General features: G+C 37.2%; 2 protein-coding genes and 1 long non-coding RNA gene across 3 annotated transcripts in view; 1 reads left to right on the top strand and 2 right to left on the bottom strand.

Annotated features, from left to right (window-relative positions):
• Positions 1-18,634, bottom strand: part of LOC110381758 (inactive dipeptidyl peptidase 10) — a 171,296-nt gene extending 152,662 nt beyond the window's left edge. Inside the window, exon 1 of the mRNA XM_064041442.1 lies at positions 18,351-18,634. The gene's annotated coding sequence lies outside the window, so the exon portion shown is untranslated. The remainder of the gene's footprint in view (positions 1-18,350) is intronic.
• Positions 15,091-15,955, bottom strand: LOC135118750 (uncharacterized). Its single transcript, XR_010277762.1, has 2 exons — positions 15,750-15,955; positions 15,091-15,452 (listed from the first exon to the last, which is right to left on the bottom strand). It is a non-coding gene; the product is annotated as an uncharacterized LOC135118750 (long non-coding RNA).
• Positions 18,635-21,419: 2,785 nt separating the features above from the next.
• On the top strand, positions 21,420-24,794 carry LOC126055674 (adhesive plaque matrix protein-like). Its single transcript, XM_064041624.1, has 3 exons — positions 21,420-21,465; positions 21,544-21,627; positions 22,005-24,794. The coding sequence occupies exons 1-3, from the start codon at positions 21,438-21,440 to the stop codon at positions 24,011-24,013; spliced, it is 2,121 nt and encodes a 706-aa protein (XP_063897694.1). The 5' UTR covers positions 21,420-21,437; the 3' UTR covers positions 24,014-24,794.
• The last annotated feature ends 385 nt before the right edge of the window (positions 24,795-25,179 follow it).

The following is a 25,179-nucleotide window of genomic DNA, read 5'->3' as shown; positions in this document are numbered from 1 at the left end:
GCTGATGATGATGACGAATCATTGTTTACTCTTTGTTCTCAAAAGTTTAGTTATTTGATGTTATTGACAGTAAATAAGACCTGAAAAATAAGGTTTATTTCGAAAAACACAAAATGCCTACCTTTTCACTACATATCGTAACAAAATATTGTATTGGCAGCCAGCCTATCTTCCATCTTGTTCTCGAAGTTATTCTAACAATGATGTCTTTGTATTCGTTTGGAAACTAGACTTTCTGGTATAGTATTTGCTCTAAAACTTTTACGTTCAGTTTTACGAAAAATCTGCCATCATGAAAACGCTGCAAAAATCACAATTTGACTAACAGGCAAACACGTCTTATAGAGAAATAAGAAGTGGTTTAAAATAATTGAGTTTTTTAGTCTATCCCTTTGTCCTAAAACAAAACATTACGAGCTCTAAATTGAAAATTAAAGAGCTTTCATAGGCCTATTTGAAACAAAAAAAAATGACTTTGGCTTTGAATTAAGATGAGCCCTGTCAGTATTTTAGTGGATATCAAAAAAAATGCTAGAGGCACACATTTCAAAATATCCCATATAAGACCTTACATTCTGGAATTAAGTACCATTCTACTATACTTAATGAAAATATCATTATAATCCAGAATTACCACCAACATTTGGGTCCAACACAAAAAAACCTACATTACATTAAAACCGTCGAGATACAATTAGTTTCCGCCAGCATTGCGTGTTCCAATCCATTGTTTTTTAATAATTAAGCCGCAATCCGTAGGAAATCGAACGATACCGTCATTTGTTTAGACAAATGGACTGTGCCTAAATAAACTGACGATTTGACCATTAAACATAATATGATATGCAAATTCTGTACAAAATAATGATGATGGCATCCTAGGCGATTGTCGTTCACGGCGGCTGTTCTCATTAAAAAAGAGATCAGCCAGCTGTGCAGGACATGTTATAGCGCACAAGCATTTACGCAGACACAGGTGCACTCCCTATTCTTTTACTCTCATAACCCGATGGGACTACAATACGGCACGAAAGGAAAGAGATTAGGCACAGGACCGACATTTACGTGCTATCCGATGCATGGGTGAATCAATCACCAACTTTCAGACTACGGGCTGCTTTGATAAATAATGATAATGGTGTCCTACCTGATTGGTGACTGGTGAGCACCCAGCATGCAGCCAGCTGTGCAGTACATGTTATAGGCATTTACGCAGACACAAAATGCCATTATATAGTTAAAAAATAAATAGTTTCATTTTTATAACTATTTTTTTTCCGAATTGATAGATATTCTGTATTATGTACACTAATTTTACATTTTTGATCTTAATCTAGTTAAAGTAGGTGCCATAAAGGGCGGACTTATCGCTAAGAGCGATCTCTTCCAGACAATGTCCCTTTATAATATTACAGCAATAGTTCGCACTGTTACCAACCTAATTAAAGTCTAAATAAATACATACCACGAGAGTATAGCAAACCAATATTTGTAATATCCCTACTAATATTATAAATGCGAAAGAAACTGTCTGTCTGTCTTTCTGTCTGTCTGTTACGCTTTCACGTCTAAACCACTGAACTGATTTTAATAAAATTTGGTACAGAGATAGAGTTGACCTTGAGAAATAACATAGGATAGTTTCTATAAAATCTAAAAGTCTGGGCTTTTGAAGAGTTCTCTTGGAAACGCGTTATAACCGAACTCCATGCGGGCAAAGCCGCGGGCGAAAGCTAGTACTTAAATAAAACTCACATTTAGAATATTAGTTAGGATTTCAAAAATATAGCACAGTATCCACGCACCACTGACTTAATATCCTATTTGATCACGATTTCAGCCTCCAAATAAACCACAAATGTACATATCATATAATATTCCAATACTTCCATCTGGTCCATATATAACTCTATATATAGCTGTTATGAAGAGAATTTCGTCAATATACCTACCTATCATGGAGTAAGGAAAGATAGCGGAGATACCATAATGCAGGTAGGTCGGCCTTGTACTAGGTCAAATGAGTACAGCGGGCATGAAAAAACGATCATTTACTAGTGAACTAATGAGATATTCGGTTCTTTGAGTTATTTGTCAACGGTATTACCAAAAAGCGATTTCCAAAAAAGCGCATAAGAATGGAGACAGTAACGTTCCTCGTCCCCCGAACACCCGCATTTTGGCACGCTGCATTCTTAGGAGATTTTCCGTTACGGCACCTCCGCTAGTCATTTTGTTATCCGAGACATCTATATTATTACCCGGGATTGGGTCTCGCACAAATCATAAATATTTGCTACGGAACCCACTTTACATAATCCAGCGCTCAAGTCGATAGATCACCAAGATTTTGAATATATTAAAGGAAAATGCAAAACTATGAAATTAAGTTATGGGGAATATTTGTCAGTAGGGAAGTTAAAAATATTTATGTAAAGTAATTTGCTTTGCAAAGACAAGAAGGAAAATTATAAATATTTTAGTATAAAATTATAATCATATTCTCATAGTTATATTAGTATAGAAGTATAGATTATAGCTGCGGACGAGTTAAGATAAAAATATACGTAGGCCTTGTCGCTACGGCGTAGCAAGTAAGCTACGCGCGCTACGAATTCGTAGCTTAGAACCCTTGCTGTTATTAATACTCGGTTGTGTTATTTAAACAAAAGTCAAAAATTCTTAAATGAACCAGTTTCCTTACCTTTTACATAACTTCTAAAAAGTTAAGTTAAAGTAACTAAGTTATAATCAGTTTTGTAAATACAAAAAGGATTACATAAAAAGTTTATAAGTAGGTTACAAAACCGTACCAACAAGGTTTTAGTTAAAATCACAATAATAATGCGTGACTAAGAGTTTTTGTTCAAAATCTAAGATTGTACACACGAAGTGCGTGTGAAATATTTTTGTAACAAAATTGCTTAACGTGGCAAAGAAACATACCTGATTTACTTATATAATTATTTCTACTTTTAACCGACTTCTCAAAACAGCTACATTATCTCCTAGTAACATAAATTATATTTAATCCCGGTACAGGCAGTAATTCCTACGCGACGCTTGCACAACTGTGGGAAAACGGCTAGTAAAAAATATTCTTGTCTGCAAGGGATCGCTCGGGGGTGCATCCTGTCGAATCAAATGCAAAGCGCATTCAATATACCTACATATGTAATAGTACATTTATCTATATGTCGGAGATAGATCAATTACCACTGTGGATATCCGAACAAAAATGTGACAGATAGATGTCAATGTCAATCACCGTTGTCTGTATCCAAACGAAAATAAAAAAAAACAACAATGTATGACCATAGATTAAAAATGGTTCGCGCCCCGGTGCGTGAACAATAGTAATATCCAAATGAATGTTTTGATTCTTTTATTACCGATTATTATTAAGTAATCTTGCCAATTTCTTGTCTAATAAATCTAAACTAGATTTATAAAGTACTCTGTAAACATGTGAATTGAATTTTTGACTAGGTACTTATTATAATAACAGAAACTAAATGGATTTTGTCAATATCAACAATAACATGTTATTTTGATTATTTTAACGTTTAAATGCGATTGTCTAATTACAATAAGCATTCTTGGATAATTTAATAACTTTGCAATGTAAAAGTCTTGTAAGAATCTAGTTAGATTGAGCTAAATCTTAATAATGTTGTATCAAGTAAACGCTTGGCGCGCGCTTTGGACAGAGTTGTTGCGGAGAGGGGTCATTGTTCGAACGTCCTATAAAAGGCCATGCATTTGATGACGAAATGAGTCTATCTTCGGATTAGACTCATTATAGAGCTCCTGCTCCCGACAGAACTGTCGGTTTCCTTGGTACAGCCTCGCTGTATATTCACATAGCTGTATTGGCATACGATACACTTTGTACTTGGGTGGCTTACGCCGCTGTACGGACTGTGACCCTAGTCTAGGGTCTGTTCGTTTCGCCATATTATTTACAAACATACTTTGTATGTGGGTGGCTTACGCCGCTGTACGAACTGTGACTGTAAAGTCTGTTCGTGTCGCCATATTATTTACTAACATACTGTGTATGTGGGTGGCCTATGCCACTGTACGAACTGTGACCGTAAGGTCTGTTCGTGGTCTACCTAATTTATTGTTTTAAACTGTGTATACTGTGGATTATTATTTTGTGTAATTAAACATTGTTATTTTGTATTAAAGCCTTATCTATCCCAATAAAATGGGGACTCCAAACCCTGATGGTGTACCGCTCGGCTCTCATCCTGATCCTACATCAGAAGTGGGATTAGGTGAAGCCCGGGAATCGGAAGGGGTTGGTGATCCATGGCGAGCAATGCTAGAACTTCAGGGCCGTAATATGGCTCAGCTAATTGATGCAATGAAAACCCCCCACCACACCGTCTAATGCAATTCGCTTGCCCGATTTTGATCCCGATTCCAATGCTCGATCTTGGAGTACAACTGTTGATGTTAAAACCCTTTAGGCCTCCACTTATTATTGCCCTTAGTCAAGCCTTGAAAGGCAGTGCTTCCGTATGACTTTCCCAAGTATCGTATGCCGTGCATGCATTACCTAGCCAGACTTTAAAAGTTTCTTCCCGTTACGATGTGTCAGAAACTATCGTTCCTACCCCCTATTAACCTTCATAACAAGTCAACCAAAAGAAGGTGAATCTTTAGCCTCATATGCCGAACACAGTTGTATCCACTATACTGGCCCATGTTTCTAAATTTGATGTTCGTGCTCATCATGCTCTCATTACTTCAATTTAACTTCAACAGTAACTAAGTGTCTTGTCATATCTTAAGAGGCAACCTCAGTTCTCCACTGACCATGTCTCTGCTGAACCTAAAAGGTTTAAGCCAAGTACAATAGTTTGTCACTACTGTAGCATAGCATAGAGCTATCAACTGTCGGAAGAAGGCCGACAAAACCAAACATCCTACCAGCTACGTCATCGCTTGCAAAGAATGTCGTCTGCTACCGCTGTGGCGAGGCGGGACACGCCGCGCCACGCTGCCCAAAGACAACCGGAAAGCGGCCGGGAGGTTCAAGCGAAGGTGCCGAGAGTCAGGCTTCATCCACGAAGCGAGTTGAAGCATGCGAAGTACGACCTATCACTGGTGTTCTACGTCAATCTGGTGAGACGTATTCATTCTGTTATGACTCTGTGGTTAAATGTTCTCTACTTGCTAAAACTTTTGCTAAAAAAATCCCTGGCCTGCATATTGGCTGTGTTGTCAATATAATGGGAATAGGAAATTGTAGTACATTATGTACCGAATAAATTCTGAGTGAAGTAAAAAAATAGACAGCTACCATGGTTACTCTTTCATGTAATACCTAATGCCTGTTTAAGTCGTAATATCATGATAGATAATGAGATAATAAAATTGGTTTTGCTGTTTCGGTCATGTTAACCGAAAATAGTCTTACCATCACAAAGGTTAAGAATATTGATCAATGCTCTATTCCTGAGCTGATGATATTGATACTGATATTCCACCTTAGTAAAAGAGTCAGTTGATTGTACTCCTTCAAAAAAAACTCTCATGACTTTGTTGCCTGAGTTTGTTTATGACTATGTACTCGAGTCACGACAGATAAACGGGAGACAATTAGTTTGGTAGTTTTAATTAAATGATACAACTCTGTATGTATATCCTATGGAATTACATACTGACGCTAGTGCAGCTGTTTGCGGTGCCATTCTTTTTCAAAAAGTTTGATATTAAGTTGCGTAGGCCTTGTAACAGAACTGCAACTGAAAGTAAATATCATTCCTATGAATTAAACTTTGGCCGTAGCTAATGCCGTCAAACATTTCATCTTTACTTGCAAAGATAATAATTTACTGTTGTAGCATCTTGTAAAATCCATTAAATTTTACTCCTCGAGTACCTACATACGTGGGCTTATGGTTTTGACATTATGTAATACCCCCTTTCTTTCTTGCTTTTATTTCATCCACGAATAATTTACAAAGTAGAGCAGAAACGTGTTGATATTACAACTCTGTCTGATGATTGGTGTTGTGATAACATTAACCGATTTCCGATTGCTTTTGCATGTGATAATCCCGTGAGCCTCTCCTGCTTCGAGTGGAAGCAGCCACTGCTAGTTCGTCGCTGTGGCGTCCGCGAGCGCGACGTGACGCCTGGCTTCTACTGCGGCCCGGTTTGCAGCGTGAACTACATAAGTCGCGATGCTGTGTTTGCTTGCGTACAGAGACATTATGAGAAGCATGAATGATAGATCTGGTGAGATCAATCCAGTTTTATGTTGTTATTGTTGATAGTTTACCTACTTTATTGTTGGTATGATTTCAATTGTGAGTCAGACTATAAATTTGGTGGTAAGGTGTTATGCCTACTTGATTATTTCGTTATGTTAAGCAGTACTAATGATGGGTATCGGGGTGACTTGGAAAAGACCCGTTGACCTATGTTATGGTATCGGGGTGACCAGGAAGAGACCTGTGTAAAGTCTGCGGTACTGTTGGTGTCATGTCACTGAGAATTGTGGTTGTGTACCCTGGAAGGCCAGGATGGGCTGATTGCTCTCTGGCATGGGACACACTAATGATGCAAAGCCTGTCGAGCAAAAAGGCGTTGTTGTGAATGACAACCGTAGTTGTAATGGTTACTGTAATTTACAAGTTGAAAGTCTGACTAGCAATTAGATCTTAACTTTATTAGATGGTGATATTTGTTAATCTTTGAATTGCAATAGAACTTACAAATACGCACACGATAGGTTGCGAAAAATGCCTGAATGTCCAGTTACTTTTAATGATGATATTGACGTTAATTTGACTGCTACCGACATACAATAGCCGAGTTTGCAAGATGTCTATGTTGACTCTTGTTTGGGTTGTCTATGTTGACGCCTGGTTGGATGTCTATGTTGACTCCTGTGTTTTGGTTGTCTATGTTGACGCCTGGTTGGATGTCTATGTTGACTCCTGGATTTGGATATCGATCTTGACGCATGCGGGCTGTCTATGTTGACGCCTGTGCGTGTTGTCTATTTGATTCCAAATTACTTGTCGAATGTGATTTCGGCTGGGGGACTATGTCCCTACTTTTGTTGAGCTTTTGTATGGTCAGTAACAGAATAGTTAATACGAATGATTGTCGAATCAATTTCTGTGAAGATTTTTTTATGACCAATTCAGGATTTTTCTTAATTTACCCAGTGTTAAGGACTTTGTTTGACTTTTGTTTGTCAGAAAGGCCGAACGATATACACTTAGAAAATTCTATTGTTACATAATCACACGAGGTCGTGTAGAATGTCAGTTCTGGCCGTGTCGGAGATAGATCAATTACCACTGTGGATATCCGAACAAAAATGTGACAGATAGATGTCAATGTCAATCACCGTTGTCTGTATCCAAACGAAAATAAAAAAAAACAACAATGTATGACCATAGATTAAAAATGGTTCGCGCCCCGGTGCGTGAACAATAGTAATATCCAAATGAATGTTTTGATTCTTTTATTACCGATTATTATTAAGTAATCTTGCCAATTTCTTGTCTAATAAATCTAAACTAGATTTATAAAGTACTCTGTAAACATGTGAATTGAATTTTTGACTAGGTACTTATTATAATAACAGAAACTAAATGGATTTTGTCAATATCAACAATAACATGTTATTTTGATTATTTTAACGTTTAAATGCGATTGTCTAATTACAATAAGCATTCTTGGATAATTTAATAACTTTGCAATGTAAAAGTCTTGTAAGAATCTAGTTAGATTGAGCTAAATCTTAATAATGTTGTATCAAGTAAACGCTTGGCGCGCTTTCGCGCGCTTTGGACAGAGTTGTTGCGGAGAGGGGTCATTGTTCGAACGTCCTATAAAAGGCCATGCATTTGATGACGAAATGAGTCTATCTTCGGATTAGACTCATTATAGAGCTCCTGCTCCCGACAGAACTGTCGGTTTCCTTGGTACAGCCTCGCTGTATATTCACATAGCTGTATTGGCATACGATACACTTTGTACTTGGGTGGCTTACGCCGCTGTACGGACTGTGACCCTAGTCTAGGGTCTGTTCGTTTCGCCATATTATTTACAAACATACTTTGTATGTGGGTGGCTTACGCCGCTGTACGAACTGTGACTGTAAAGTCTGTTCGTGTCGCCATATTATTTACTAACATACTGTGTATGTGGGTGGCCTATGCCACTGTACGAACTGTGACCGTAAGGTCTGTTCGTGGTCTACCTAATTTATTGTTTTAAACTGTGTATACTGTGGATTATTATTTTGTGTAATTAAACATTGTTATTTTGTATTAAAGCCTTATCTATCCCAATAAAATGGGGACTCCAAACCCTGATGGTGTACCGCTCGGCTCTCATCCTGATCCTACATATATTAATTCTTTCACAATAAAAAAAGTCTTAATTCTACCACCACGTACATTCATTTAGTCATAGGTACATTTGTAACTGAGGCCTACATTCACTCTGATACCGCGATTACTACAAAGAGAATATTAAATGTATTCCACTAGAGAAACCCTATTCAATAGCTCAGTATTATGTTACTAGAATACCAACTGAGAAAACTTACGGGACTGTAATTGACAAGTGCACGCTGGCTGCTAAAAATCATATAGTATCATAATAAAAACATAGCATTTAATTTCTGCCAATAAAATTGTTTTCACTTCAATGTACACCAAACTCTTCCATAACATTTTGATTTAATCAAAACGATAAATAATCTATATATGTATATAAAATGAAACCCGCTTTCCGTTGTCACGACATAACATGAAAATGGCTTGACCGATTTGGCTGGAGGTAACTTAAACCCAGGAAAAGGTTTAAGGATAGTTTTTGTCACCATCCGGCTACGGGACGCGGGTGAAACCGCGGGCTAGTAAAGTAGTAGTAAAAGCTAGTAGATAATAATTATGCAAAAATATGCGACTCAACAGAAGACCTTATAAAAATATGAAACGTAGTGTTTATTACAAGTTTAGGCATGTCTTATTGATTAAATTTGCAAAATAACGTGCTAACGATCTCGTATAACCACAAACCATTAATCTAAACTCGCACAAAATTTCAAAATAAACACTGACATAATCGTTTTTACATAAATAGAACCAAACAAAACATTTTACAAGAAAAACACAATTTGATCACAACGCGATGCTTTTCAATTCTATTTAAAGAGCTATTACTAACTATAACATAAATAAATTCAGCCGTCATCCAAACAGTCTGTCAAATTAAAAACGTCTGAATTATTCGGAAAGTAATAGAAAAACATTTTTCCAACCAACTTTGAGTACTAACACACTGCAAACTTTTAGTCAGCCGATAGTTTAGATGAATGGTAGTACGCACATTACAAAGATCAGGTACTTAGCCGGTATCAGAACGACTGAAAACTTTCTTATAGTATATCTTGGACACCAATGACATGTGTTTCGGATGGCACGTTAAACTATAGGTTCCGGCTGTCATTGAACATCCTTGGCAGTCGTTACGGGTAGTCAGAAGCCAGTCTAACCAAGGGGTATTGAGTTGCCTGGGTAACTGGGTTGAGGAGGTCAAATAGGCAGTCGCTCCTTGTAAAACACTGGTGCTGACCCGCCAACCCCAACAGAGTTGGGAAAAGGCTCGGGAGGTGATGATGATTATGAATGGTAGTACGCACATTACAAAGATCTGGTATTTAGCTGATGTTGAAAAGTTTGATTGGCATCAAGATTTCCTTCAGTTTTTTTTTTTACAACCATCGGGTCAACAGTCGGCCGACTATTTAGTTTGCAGTTTACGGGTACTCTTAATGGTTTTGTGGAACAATTTATGATGGAAACCCATTTAGTATAATAATGGTCGATTCAATGAAATACACAGTTGTGATGTATTTTGCAGATTTTTTGACCGATTTGACCTTTTGGATTTTGGCGAGACGGTCTAACAATAGTGATAGTTAATAAAAGAGTCCTACTTGTTAATCCAAATTATTAATAGTTGCCAGCCTTTTGCGTACATTACCGAGTGACAGCGATGAGGATCAATTTTTTAATGTGTTTTTCTGCCAATTTTCCGTTCAAATCTATTTGGCTACTTTTAATATAAAAAGTCTGTAAGTTAACAAATAATCTAACCCTTCGCTTACATCACATCTTAGCTGAACATACTGACTGTAATAAGAGCACAGACTAGTAAAATAAGTAAAGTAGGTATATTATACCCTACGCTTGTTTAAATTATGAAAAACAATAAAAATCGCCTCAGTATCGTTCCAACTGTTCATCCGAGTGTTTCCACTACATTTCATAATGCAAACCTATGCAAACAAGACTAGCTCTGTTTTCACAAACCCTGCCCTAACCGGCTTTAGAACAAATACATCATGTAAAAAGCTTATGTGTTTAACAATTTCACTGAATTTCTTACAAAAACGCCGTTTTAATTTTGAATTCATAAATTATATCAGTATACTTGAGGAAAGGTTTACATGGGTATAGGTATAAATCTATACCAATAGTAAACATTAGTATAATAATTCAGTTTGTACTCTAAAGACTCCGAAATTACTGAACCGATTTGAAAAATTCTTGCATTGTTGAGAATCTACACTTTCCCAGGATTGCATATGCTATATTTCATCCGTGTATTAGAAGCATTACCGGGACGCATGATCAATTCAAAATTACCTAAAACTACAATCAGATTAAGCAACTTCTATAATTTTCAAGATGTTCCCTTACCAGTTTCATAGCACATTAAAGCAGATAGCTGTAAAACCCCATACCTCTGAAAATTACTCTCTACAAACTTACTCTTTACCAAAACCAGCCTATCGTAGTCAAACCGACTCCCATAATAAAACAATGAGAACCCAGCGAGTGAATGAGCTAATCAATTTGATGAGCCATTGCAACATGTAAACCCTTGTACCCAGGGAACATGCATGACTTGAATTAATTTAATCTTTTACGTATGCAAAGCAGATTTAACGAAGACACTGAGTATGTAATGTATGGAGTTCCAAATGTGACAATATTCTGACTAAAACCCACCATGTTGCTTCTTAAGCCCTCTATGTACCCTTTCGAACAATCCTGAAGCAATATATGTACCTCAAAATACTTGACGTTACTTTTTAAGAGTGATTTGATTTAAAAATATTTTTTTTATGTTCCAGCAATTAAAGCATTGACATAATATTCTAGCGATAGACAAGAACATCCATACAAATAATTTACCCGCTTATGTCGTCTGTTGATATCTCGTTGACGTATTGTGACATGTAGTCATCCTCATTGATGTTAATTGCTGAAGTGTCGCTCGTATTTTGCCTACATTTTTCATTACTCAAAAAGTTTATATCTAAGTGAATTCAAAATCATGTAATATATCAAAAAGTTTATTTATATCTAATTGAATGCAAAATCATGTAATATATTAAAACCAGGAACTTATTTTTAGAGTTTTTAATATTAATTACGATGTTTTTTTTCTTAAGAGGGCTTATCACAAATTTTCGCGAATTTAATTATTTTTTCTTGTAAGTAAGAACATACCATGACAAAGTGAAGTCTGTTTTCATTGATATTTTACCTACTGCCAGTTTTATGGCACATCTGTTTCTGCACGATTTTCTTAATCCATAATTTAAGATGGCGGGCGGGAACAAATTAATGCATATTTGTAAAGTTGAATTATAAATGAACAGTATGATATACAAGCGTTGTAATAGCATGAACAGCGTGTAATTTTACTAACTTGATTCTCGAATAGTTTATATGTGTAAGTTTATACCTTGATATGTATTTTCTATTTTATAATTGTCGTTTCATAGACATCCATCTGACGCAGGTGTCAAAATCGCTCTGATTTGCCATTTTGGGCACTGCATAGTCTGCAGTGCAGTTCAGTGTGGTAAGCTTTTTGTTCGGAACGTTCTATCTAGTACGTAGTACATATATATCGATGAATTAAAGTAAGTTTAACAGATATAGATGTTTGAATCATCTTTAAAACTAGTGGCGTTTCAATATTTGGCTTATAGACATGGTGTTATGAAACTCAAAAGTTTTATAAGTACATGTTTAAAAAGGTTTTAAATAAAAAATCGTAGAAATGACTGCCTATTCTACTTACCTTTGCAAGCTGACTCTGTACTAGGATATTATTTCCCAGTTGACGGATTCGTTACCATGTGTAAGCCACAATATTCGCACTCCCTTTATTACGTACTCTGTGACTCAATATATCGTTGGGTAGATAATCTATACATATCCATGAGTATGCATGTGTTATGTATTAACAGGCTTACATAATTATTTGGCCAACATGTAGATAAGTTAACTTGAAATAGGTGTAATTCATCTTCATACTGACTTATGAGCCCAAACGAACTATCGGCCGAGTTAAAGTGTGCAATTCCCTAAACAACATAAAATTCAGTAAATAAAAACGTTTTGTTTAACTTTCAGCAAGTTATTGAATAAAACATTTGAAGAAATATCCACGACAACTCTGCACCGAATCGCAATGTATGAATTATTATTATTCATGCAGTGTCCCTTTTTAACCTTAATACTGGCATTATCCTGTCTCCTTCTCGTGCAGTGCTGAAAAGGAGATGGCCAAAAAAAAACCCAGAGTCGACAGAAACTTCACATATATCAATGGATTCAGTATAATGTGTGGATTAAAAAAAGTATTTCATATCATCCGAAAACCATGGGGTTCTCTTTTTATAACGGTTTTCCGATCAAGAATTTAGGTTATGAAAAAGTTTGCCTTCACTATTTGCTGTTCTTTAGACGTTTGGGATTTAAAATTTTTTTTTTTTTTGATAGGGAATACTTCCCAGTTGTTCCCATAGTCATCAGGTCAGGATCTGATGATGGAAACCCTGAGAAATCGAGGGCAACTTACGAAAGTTGTAGGCGTGCATAGGGTAAAAACTTGACACTCAGCTGTATGTCTATTAGCACTATACAAGAGTGGAGGTTTAAAGTTGACATGATGATGGAGAGCAGAGAAGATCGAGGGAACTCGATGACTGAATATGTAAACTACCTCGTGTTTGGGCTTATATTATTCGTATTGACGAGAACTTTCCACTAATGCGGATAGTGACAACTATACTTGTCACTAAAGAGCCAAAAATAATAAAACTTAAAATTAAAATAATAAAAACTTTTTATAAAAACACTGACTTCTGGGAAAAAACTAATATTAGGTGCATCGGGCACCTAATATTAGTTTTTTATTATGGGAAACCTCTCCAAGTAGATAAGGTTGGTGTTTAATCGATTCTGGAGTGGTTCATGTCAATAGTGCAATGGGTAGGGGTCAAAATCAAGATCTTTTAATCTCCAGGAAAACTCTGTAACTATGGGGATATTACAATTGGCTTGTATAATGTTAGTATACCTTGTTTTTTATGTGCCTTGATGTAAATAATCTTAAAAATCGACATAAATTCAACATAACCTATTTTGTGAAAATATGATATAGCTCCTATACCCCATGGATTTCAGGCTGGATTTTTTGGCACCATCAAAGGTCTATCATAATGCACCCATTGGTACCCATTTCGTTGCTGTCGATTCTGGGTTTTCTTACTATGAAAATTTGGCCATCTCCTTTCAACACATTCTTTACTTGTTTAGGGTACGTTCAAGCCAAACTGACTGTCAGCCGCCGAATGTCAGCGTCTATCCATATAAGGCATAACATATCGTCGATTAGATGTAGTCGAAAAAGTGAATAAGTATGTATGAAATTATAGTAAACTGTATAACATCGCTCAATATGTATATTATACAAATATACCACTACTACTCAATATGAACAGCTTTAAGCTGTTCAATGGGATAAAAACATATAGGCTCCTTTTTCGGTGTACAGGAAGGAGTTCCCTCGACTCACAGGTGAAACCGTGAGTGGAAGTTGGTAAAAAGATAATTTTAATATACTTTGTGTGCTATTGGTGTACCAATAAAGATAACTTAATAAACAGATCTTTCTTTACCAACGCGTGGCTACATAATCCTACCTACACTCAATCTATAAGCCCGATCTACACTGTCAGACTAGATATCAGGCAAAACCAAGTAGTTATGTAGTACATACATGCGTAGAATCGTAGATCTTGATAAACAGTCTAGTCTACCCCTAACAGTGTTGTTGATTGATTATCAAATGGATAGGATTTGAAAAGGTTTGTATTAGATAAACTGATTGAATTTCGTGTATAATTTAGACATAATCAATTTTTTAAATTGAAAAGGATAGAATAAGTAAAGAAATAGATAGATAGATATACTTTATTAGATACTTAAAGTAGGTAACATAATGGGCGGTCTTATCGCTAAGAGCGATCCAGACAACCTTATGGACTGCTTACACCTGGGCGCGTGGCCGCGGGAATCCAAATTATTCCGCAGCCCCAGACTAGTGCTGGCCCTTGCTCAGGCCTCATCTCTCGGGGTAGTGAGGTGTACACCTACCCCGTGCATCGCCTCAGGGGCACGCGAAGACACCCACGCGCGCCTAGTGTCCATTGGGTAGGTAGGGGGCGGGAAATCCCCCAAGTCCCTCAATAGCCAAGAGCCTCGACCAACATCTGATGAGGCTCTCGTTAGGCGGTTCAAGGGACTTATTCAGAAGTTGATACGGAGCATGTTATAAGGATTTTCTGTCTCTAGAGCCCTGATAGCTTGGATCCTGTTTCCGAAGTCGGTGGTTACAATGCTTGTTTATGCTCCCAAATAGTAAGTAGGGTAAGGTGGCCAACAGTGAACCACTAAAAGTTTAGACGCTCAGAAATCCATTCTATGTGACTGTAACAAAGATCTTTTTTGATAGATTACTTTGTGTCAAATATACTTTAAATCTGTATATCAAATTGAGCATTAAACTTATTAGAATAGCGAGAATTCATATTTTTTTTAAATTCGAGAAATGGTTCACTGTGTACAATCCTAAGTACACACTAAACCAGGGGGTAGGTCTACAGTGAACCATAGGGTATACAGTGAACCACCGCATATAAGTTGTATTTTGATGTTTAAAAAAATAATAAAAATTGACAATATGAAATGAACTTTATTCACCAAAGTGTCTAATACTATAAATGTATACAAAGTAGGCGTTATAAAAGTATAAAGAGTCATATTTTTATTTACTTCTTCTTATTTAGATTTTTGTAGTCAACATTAGTTTTATTTATAACAATATCAAATAAACTTTAACAATCAACGAGTTTTTTAGACTTGAGCAAGTTTTAATAATTATTATAAAACTTACTCTATGAGATCCATCGTAAAATAAACTTAATTTTAAACAGTCTTCAATTATTTTAATCAATATCTTTTACAAGTTGGATAGCTTTCTGCATATCTTGTGCACTATGTCCCCCAATTTTTCTTTCTAGCTTCTTTGTTCGACCCATTCTGAAACAAAGTAAAGGTAATTAGCAACCAAAAATACTTCAATAGCATAGGTACACAGTGAACCTCGCGTAGGTACACAGTGAACCATGGTTCACTGTGTACCTGCCCGTTTTGGTCCACTGTGTACTACTTACGTTTTTATACTTTTAAGGTTATATTTTTAAGTAATCGGTTCAATACAAAATAATATCAGTATGTCTAAACGTTGCATAAATAGTTCCTTTGCAAGTGTGTATTAAGTAGTAAATTCAAAACAACAACGAGAATGATCTAGAAAAAAAAAATGTACTTGCATACCTTTCAACTTTTTTTGGCGCAAAACACAAAACACCTCACAGCGCGACTGTTTTTTGGCGGAAGCGCGCCGTCGACTGGGGAATAACTATCGTGGCTACAAACAGGTTTAATCATGTTCGTAGCACGGAATGGCAACGTCGCGTTTACGAGATATGAGTGGTGGGTCACTGTGTCCCACTGGTTCACTGTTGGCCACCTGACCCTAAGTATATGGTTTCAATTGGAGGTCTTATTATCACAACATATAAACAAAACAGGTTGCCTTATAAAATAACAAGATACAAATACAAAGTAATGGTACCAGAAAATAACGTTGGCAAACGTAGTTGCTTTCAAAGTTTCTTAAGATAGGTATATTTCAAAATTCATATGTCGTTTTGCATTCGTGTTTACCCAACTGCGAAGACTTTTAAATGAACTATGAAATATAGAATATAGATGCTTGTTTATACTTTTGTATCATGTACCAAGATGTACGTATTTATTTTCTAAAAACACGTTGGTGTTTTACCGATGACTGTGTTTCGGACGGCACGTTAAACTGTAGGTCCCGGCTGTCATTGAACATCCTTGGCAGTCGTTACGGGTAGTCAGAAGCCAGTAAGTCTGACATGGGTCTAACCAAGGGGTATAGGGTTGCACGGATAACTGGGCAGAGGAGATCAGATAGGCAGTCGCTTCTGTAAAACACTGGTACTCAGCTGTATCTGGTTTGGCTGGAAGCCGACCAAAACATAGGTGGGAAAAGGCTCGGGAGATGATGATGATGTTGGTATTCTTGGTAAAGCTTTCAGATAAAATTGAAGTACATGCATGAGTGGATTCAGAGGAGCCCATGGCTAAATAATAGCTACACAGAAGGATCATAAGGTTAAGCAACTCTTGGCGCGGTTGATCTGTGGATGGGTGACCATCTATGTAATAATGAGTTCCTCAGTGTTTCGGAAGGCTCGTTCAGCATTGAAAACAACATAAGAAAGCCAGAACAATAAATTACTATTAAGTACCGACAGCTTGTGGTCAAATTAAATATAACATTTACAGCCTGCAATCCAATGGACCATGAAAAAGAAATACCGTTTAAGTGCTGGCTCCGAAATGAATGTAATAAAAATATAGCTTACGCTTGTCTTGTTATTATCTTAGTGTAAGGGACAATTATTTATTTATTTACTACCTACTTTCGTGAACATTTTCAGAAATGTATAAAAGTAGTAACTAGTTAACAACTCACGCAACGTCTATAAAAAACATTCACAACTTCAAAATAAAAAGTACCTGACCGAATTTAACGACATAATCAAATCAAGAATGGAACGCAAAGAAAACGTTTCAAGTCCGATGACGTTTGAGTACAGCTGGCTTAATTACATCTCCTTCAAATTTATAGCAGCCTGGTAGCAACAGGGTGGCGAGAGTCGTTCTTCACACGCCGAGTTTCCCCACAGGAAGCAATTACGCTCGCATGCCGTACACGAGCACGCTTTGAGCTTTGAGATCTCATAATTTCTGCCACCCTGGTACTTCTGTTTCTTTTTACGAACTAACTTCAAGCTATGCTTTTTAGGAGGCGAACACGTCATTACGGCTAGAGCGCTTTCTTAACCAACTTCCCAAAAAGAGGAGGTTCTCAATTTCGATGTTCGTATTTTGTTAAAATAAAGTTGTCGGTCCAATAGTTCCTGAGCTGAGCACGTTCAAGCAAACCAAAAACACAGTTCTTCAGTTTTATAATATTATATTAGTATAGACAGATATTTTATTGTTCGGTATTTTGGTGAATTAGAATGATTTTCTGAATATAAAGCATTGGCATTTTCATATTAGTAAGTAGGTATGTATAATTTTTCCCACGAAAGCACCCGCGTCCCTAAGGAACTTCTTTGTGTTTCCTGGTTAACATTACCCAGAAATAATGCAGCATTCTCAAACTACAATTTAAATCATATCCAGTGGTTTTTCAGTAAAATTCGTTTCAAAAATACAAAATAAATTATGTCGCAAGATGAAATATAGATACAAAATAAAACATTGGTACTCAGCTGAAAACATGTCCAGTAGTTTTTCATTTAATTCGTCACCAACATACCAAATAAATATAAAAATATGTTGCAAAACCAAAAATACATAGATACAAAATAAATAAAACACTGGTACTCAGCTGCATCCGGTGAGACTGGAAGCCGACCCCAACATAGTTGGGAAAAGGCTCGCGAGATGATGATACAAAATAAATAAAATATGTTGCTCCGTATAAGCTTTTTAACCCACTTTCTTATAGTACAAGTATAGACTGTGAAAATAACCTACCACGCCACTTCAGACTGAGTAAAAAGAATAGTAATGGGGAGTGTTTTAACCTTATATTTGACATTAGGTAATTTTATACAATAATGAAGTACTTAGTATACGCCATTACAACATTTTGGATCATGTTTATCGTACAGAATGTTTAAATAAATAAATGTAAGCAATTTTACAATATCATAGATAAGTAGACCACCTTTTTGTAAAGATGTAAGGTGCGTTCATAAAGGGTCGGTCTATAATTCGCTCGTATAAAAAAGAAAATGCTTCTATAAATATTAAATGAGAGCTCACCTGGTTTTACCCGCAACAACGGTGTGAAATCAGCCTATTTCTGTTAATATCCCCTGTTTGGCTTATGCGTCCTTTTCACTGACACAACCTACATTTCATAAAGAATTAACGCTTTGATCTAACAACTGTTATTCTATTTGAAGATACAATGTTATTTTATAGATGTTCTGTGAGGTTATTGTGAATTTGGTGTTCGATTTTAATCCGATTGTTTCGTTTGTGGCAATCGATGGCTCGGGCCCGAGTGGCGTAGCCGAGCGCCCGCGACCGACTGAAACGCGCTCGGCCAGGCTCCCCATTCCCGGTAGATTTTCAGGCCAATGTTACCAGTAGTGGGAAAATTATTTGCCATTATTTAGTCGTGTATTTTTTTTTCTTGAGATATTGATGATAAAGGCCATTTGTTTAACATAATATTTTATAGATTTAATTTTGCTATAAATAAAACAACTTTATTAAAGGACTTTATTTAACGAAACTCTAACTTAAGGTATGTAGACTTCTCTAGAGGTTTGCAATGGGTTGATAACACTTTTTTATTCGTTCTTGCTGTAGATTTTCTTCAGAAAAGACATTTTATGATCTGATCATAAATGTAGACATTATACATACGATATCAAAAATAAATATATCGAGTCACTAGACAATTACCACACGCTCTCTAGCTCTGTAAACCACTTAGGTATTCAGTGTGTTATTTTAGAAATCCAGTATTATCTCACAGAATAAAAAAAATCTTTAATCCGTAAATTGTACAAAATTACCCGCAATTCAGGGAAATTCTTCCCAGATTGCCTCGTGACCCCGAATCCTTTGTGCGATCTACAAACTGCTTGCAACATGCCTACAATACTCCATTGTTTTCCGTCACTGTTACTCTCGTACTATACTCGTATATGCGTCCTGCTCGCTCGCTTGAAATTGTTAAACAAATGAAGTGTAATAACTTGATTTATGAGAACATTATTGTGTAAGGCAATTATGTTTGGTAATATTGGGCGAATCCCTTTTTAACCAAAAATAGGAAATGCTCAGTTTGACCTTTATGAAAGTATATGTGAACGTTTGATTGAACCGATTTTGATGCGGTTTTAAACATTGTATTTGTCACACATAGCAGAAAGTTTGAGATATTGAAGTCAGTTTTATTTTTTTGCTTTTTTTGGCAAAATAATATTTCTTAGGCAAAACTCCACCAAAACTCGTGGTTCCAAGTTCGGGAACATTTCACAATGCAATTTAACCGCTTTTTCCGGTATTTTAGAGTATCCAGTAAGTAAAGTACCTCAAAAACGTATCAATAAAATACGAATACGCCAACTCCACTCCATGATACTTAGATAAGGCTAGTCGGATGATAAATATAGGAATATTCTTAATTTATTTACCAGCTTTAAAGCTGTCATATATGAGTGCGTGGGCTCCTATGAGGTCAGGCAACTACCAATGCAACTTTTCCAAGTTTGTTAAAGGTGAAGAGAAACATCTGTAGGAACCTTAAATTACAGAGTCTGAAATCACCAAACCGCATTGATCAAGCATTGTGATTAACGCTCGATCCAGTATGAGAGACGATAAAAGGGCTGATGATGATTTAACAACTTCTTTTCTACGTACTACAGTCATCATCTGCCTAACCTTTTCCCGACTATTCTGAGTTCGGCTTCCAGTCTACCCAGATGCAGCTGAGTACTGAGAAGCCGTTTTTTATAAGGAGCGACTGCCTATTTGACCTCCTCAACCCAGTTACCCGGGCAACCCCTTAGTTAGACTAGCATCAGAGTTTCTGGCTTCTGTCTACCCGTAATGACTGCCAAAGATGTTCAAATGACAGCTGGGACCTATAGATTATCGTGCCTTTCGAAACAAGAACTCGTTATGACAAGATGGTCACCCATCCACGGATCGACCGTGCCAAGCTTATGATCCATCGATTCGCTTTGGCTTAGTCACGAGTTCTTCTTCTGCACTTACTACACTATAATTTCCTAAATCTATTTACATATATAAAAAATATTGAAACATTTCGTTGTAATCTTAGGTATAATTCAAGAACGGGCTCACCTATCCAAACCAAATATTTAGACTTTGTTTGGACTATTTAGTAGATGGTTTATGTGAAGTTTGCACAAAATTGGTAGAGCGGTTTTCGTTTTGTAGCGAAGCATGTATCACGGGCCAATAAATAAGTAAAATGTAAATAAATCTACACAGAAATAATACCTACTTAAGTATCTGAATGCAATATTTTCTACCTTTATTTCAATATTATTATGTTTAAAAAGCGCTCTTCGTCCTCTCCTCTAAAAATTAACTTTGCTGTGCCCGACAGGGTCCATAATTGTTTCTTTTAATTTTACCCACCAACCTGTACACATTATGGTATGCAATAAAGTTATTGAGTATTGAGTAGGCTACATTTTATCCGAGACGGGCAGTAGTCTCCACAGGACGCGAGTGAATCCACGGGAAAACGGCTAGTAATACTATACTCGTGAATATTAAAACGGCTTATCAGAAGATTAAGGCATGGATTTATAATTAAATAATCGAAGCAATGATAATATGCAATTAGCGCGGACATAGTACATAATTGAAACAACATGCACCTAAAAAAATATTCAACTCGTGCCATTTTTTTTTTATTTGATTCTGAAGGATGAAGGAATAAGATCAGAAGTATGGAATACTCATGTAAGTTTTAAAAGATAAAATAAACTTATAATATATAAACAACTTAAAACTAATATATTGCATCAAAAAATTGCTCCTCGTCGCTGTCACTGGGTAATGTACCCAAAGGGCTGGCAGCATTGCCACGTTGGATGGCAATGCTCAACCTCTGTGCGAAATAAAAGCCAGCCACGAGAAGTGTCAACTAGGCGCTAGGAAATATCTTTGGCAAGAAGGCGGGCGCTCGGACCAGACGGCCCAAGAGTTTCAACCCCAAACGGCTCATACATGTAGTTGCCTATAAGGTTACTATAAAAACTTACTCATGTAAGTTAGAGATATTTTTTTAACTAACCTGCCTTCTGAGGCACTTATTTATTTGTATTATTTCTTTGCCAGAATCCTATTTAAGGAATGCAGCAGTTTATAAGGATGCATGGGTGTAAGTTTGTTACTCTTTCACGCAAAAACTATTGAAATCTCTTGTCTTATATAGCTTACATTACCATTGGTGTTTCAGTTATTTGCTGCCTGTTAATACTGCAGCTACCCATACATTCGTGGACGAAGAACAATGAGCATAAGAACCACAAATTTATTAAATGTGAGAATATTCGCAAAACCCAGACAAGTTTTTTTTAATATCGAAGAGTCCAGATCAATGCTGCCTGTCTTGCGGACCTCTCAGCCCATCTCTTATAAAACAGACACACAAAGACAAGATAATAATCATCACATCACATCATCAGCCTATCGCAGACCACTGCTGGACATAGGCCTCTCCAAGTGCACGCCACTGAGATCGATTTTCGGCTGCTCGCATCCAGCTCCTGCGAGCCGTCTCAATAATATGAACACAATATTATATTTGTTTGTCTCATACGTAGAAAAACTGTGGCGAAAATCCGCTAGTGTCGAAAGCTGTTACAGTCACATTTTAGGTATTTTATTTGAAAAATTGAAGCTTAGTCTTTGTTTCAGCACCATCTCATCGAGTACAGGGACAGAACCCTGAACTACTGCATGCACTGCGTACGTCTAACTCTGAAAAACTACTCCGTAAGAGACGACCCTTGTACACAATTTCTCGGAATAAAAAACACAACGTGGCATGGCAGCCATGGTGGACCGGGTTGCAGGATGCCGATTACTTCATGAATTATTATGATCTCCTTGATTGGTATTTTATGATTCCCGATTTAGGACGAGCTACAACTTCAAAACCAACTATATCACCGAACCACCACCGACCAGAACCATCTACATCACCGAACCACCGACCAGAACCAACTATGTTACTGAACCACCACCGACCAATAAAAACTATGTTACCGAACCACCATCGACCAGAATCAACTACAACACCGAACCACCGACCAAAACCAACTATATCACCGAACTACCACCGACCAGAACCAACTACAACACCGAACCACCGGACAAAACCAACTATATCACCGAACTACCACCGACCAGAACCAACTATAACACCGAACCACCGACCAGAACCAACTACAACACCGAACCACCGGACAAAACCAACTATATCACCGAATTACTACCGACCAGAACCAACTACAACACCGAACCACCGACCAAAACCAACTATATCACCGAACTACCATCGACCAGAAACAACTATATCACTGAACCACCGATCAGAACCAACTATATCAACGAACGACCGACCAGAACCAACTATATCACTGAACCACCGATCAGAACCAACTATATCACTGAACCACCGATCAGAACCAACAATATCACTGAATCACCGATCAGAACCAACAATATCACCGAACCACCGACCAGAACCAACTATATCACCGAAGCACCACCGACCAATAAAAACTAAGTTACCGAACCACCATCGACCAGAACCAACTATATCACCGAACCACCGACCAGAACCAACTATATCACTGAATCACCGATCAGAACCAACAATATCACCGAACCACCGACCAGAACCAACTATATCACTGAACCACCGATCAGAACCAACAATATCACCGAACCACCGACCAGAACCAACTATATCACCGAAGCACCACCGACCAATAAAAACTAAGTTACCGAACCACCATCGACCAGAACCAACTATATCACCGAACCACCATCGACCAGAACCAACTATATCACTGAACCACCGATCAGAACCAACTATATCACCGAACCACCGACCAGAACCAACTATATCACTGAACCACCTATCAGAACCAACTATGTCACCGAACCACCGACCAGAACCAACTATGTCACCGAACCACCGACCAGAACCAACTATATCACCGAACCACCGACCAGAACCAACTATATCAACAAACCCACAACCAGAATCAACTCTATCATCAACGAACCCACCACCAGAATCAACTCTTTCATCAACGAACCCACCACCAAAGTCCACTCCATTCCATCCAAAACGCCGGCCAAAATCCACTACATCAATGAAACGCCGACCAAAGTCAACGAAACGCCATCCAAAGTCAACAAAACGACGTCAAAAGGCAACGAAACGACGTCAAAAGGCAACAAAACGACGTCAAAAGGCAACAAAACGACGTCAAAAGGCAACGAAACGACGTCAAAAGGCAACAAAACGACGTCAAAAGGCAACAAAACGACGTCAAAAGGCAACAAAACGCCGACCAAAATCAACGAAACGACGTCAAAAGGCAACAAAACGACGTCGAAAATCAACGACACACCGACCAAAACCAAAGAAACACCGACATAAATCAAAGGAACGACGACCAAAATCAAAGAAACGGCGACCAAACTCAACGAAACGGCGACCAGAACCAAAGACACTGCGACCAAAACCAATAAAATCATCATCATCTTCATCAGAGTCAGAACTATCAGAGAAAGAATATGATTACGAGGACAATTTTAAACCAGAGCGTCCGGACTTATCAGACTTAAACAAGTCAGATCTACAACATTATCACGAGGTATTTAATGCCCCAATAGAGATAGATAGATAGATAGAACATTTATTCAGCAAAAAGAGAAAGACAACAAAGATACACAATAAGAAATAAAGCACATACAGTCAACTTCAGGTGGTAACAGTTTTATAGAAAAATCGTACTTATTACTATAGAGTTCAGGTGCATGACAGTTACCACTGATGTGCAGTCTACCGTACATATGGAGTCCAGGAGGAAAGACTAAAAACTTAAGCATCCAATTACCTAAGTCACTATCCTATCTATATATTTATATAGCCCTAGGTAGATGCACACAATAATTTTCAGCCTTTATAAAATAACGTAGGTCTATGGTCGCTGGCTCTCGATCTAATAATAATAATGTATATAAATTAGCATCCCATCACAATAGCCCAAGTAGTTTTCATCCATGGTTAGCAATAGTTTATGGTTCATGGTTAGCACAGAACCGGGGATTGTTCTTGGGTACATTTCTATAGTGTATACAGGGATAATCGTCGGTTTTGTGTCACCATTTCATTAAAGTTGTCTCAAAAGAGCTTCAGCGTATTGGCTTCGGCCCCACGTTCGCCTCCCAAAAATCCGGGACTCTATAGTCCCGAGGTCTGGTAGAGACATACAAGTAAATGTATATAATAATGTATATAATGTATGTATATAAAATGCCACTTTTCGTTGTAATTTTAATAATTTTTATAACTGAAGAACGGGCTCACCTATCCAAACTAAATGTTTAGGCTTTATTCTGACTATTTAGTAGATAGTTTATGAGAAGTTTGCACAAAATCGGTAGAGCGGTTCTTCATTTATCACATTTTTTGTAACAAAATAGTGGACTTTATTCGGGCCACTAAAAACTTTAAAATAAATAAATATTTCATTAATAATGATTTTTATTCGCCGTCCGTCCGCTTATAGGCCTTAGAGCATACTTTCAATTTGTGAAATACATACATAGGGGAGTCCATAAAGTGAACATAAGGAAAAACATAGGGGAGTCCATAAAGTGAACATAAAGAAATACATAGGGGAGTTCATAAAGTGTACATAAGGAAAAACATAGGGGAGTTCATAAAGTGTACATAAGGAAATACATAGGGGAGTCCATAAAGTGAACATAAGGAAAAACATAGGGGAGTCCATAAAGTGAACATAAAGAAATACATAGGGGAGTTCATAAAGTGTACATAAGGAAAAAC

The sequence above is a fragment of the Helicoverpa armigera genome, chromosome 25 (assembly GCF_030705265.1).
Source record: "Helicoverpa armigera isolate CAAS_96S chromosome 25, ASM3070526v1, whole genome shotgun sequence".
Lineage (NCBI taxonomy): Eukaryota > Metazoa > Arthropoda > Insecta > Lepidoptera > Noctuidae > Helicoverpa > Helicoverpa armigera.
The sequence above is the reverse complement of the archived record's forward strand: the minus strand, read 5'-3'. Positions and strand labels throughout refer to the sequence as shown.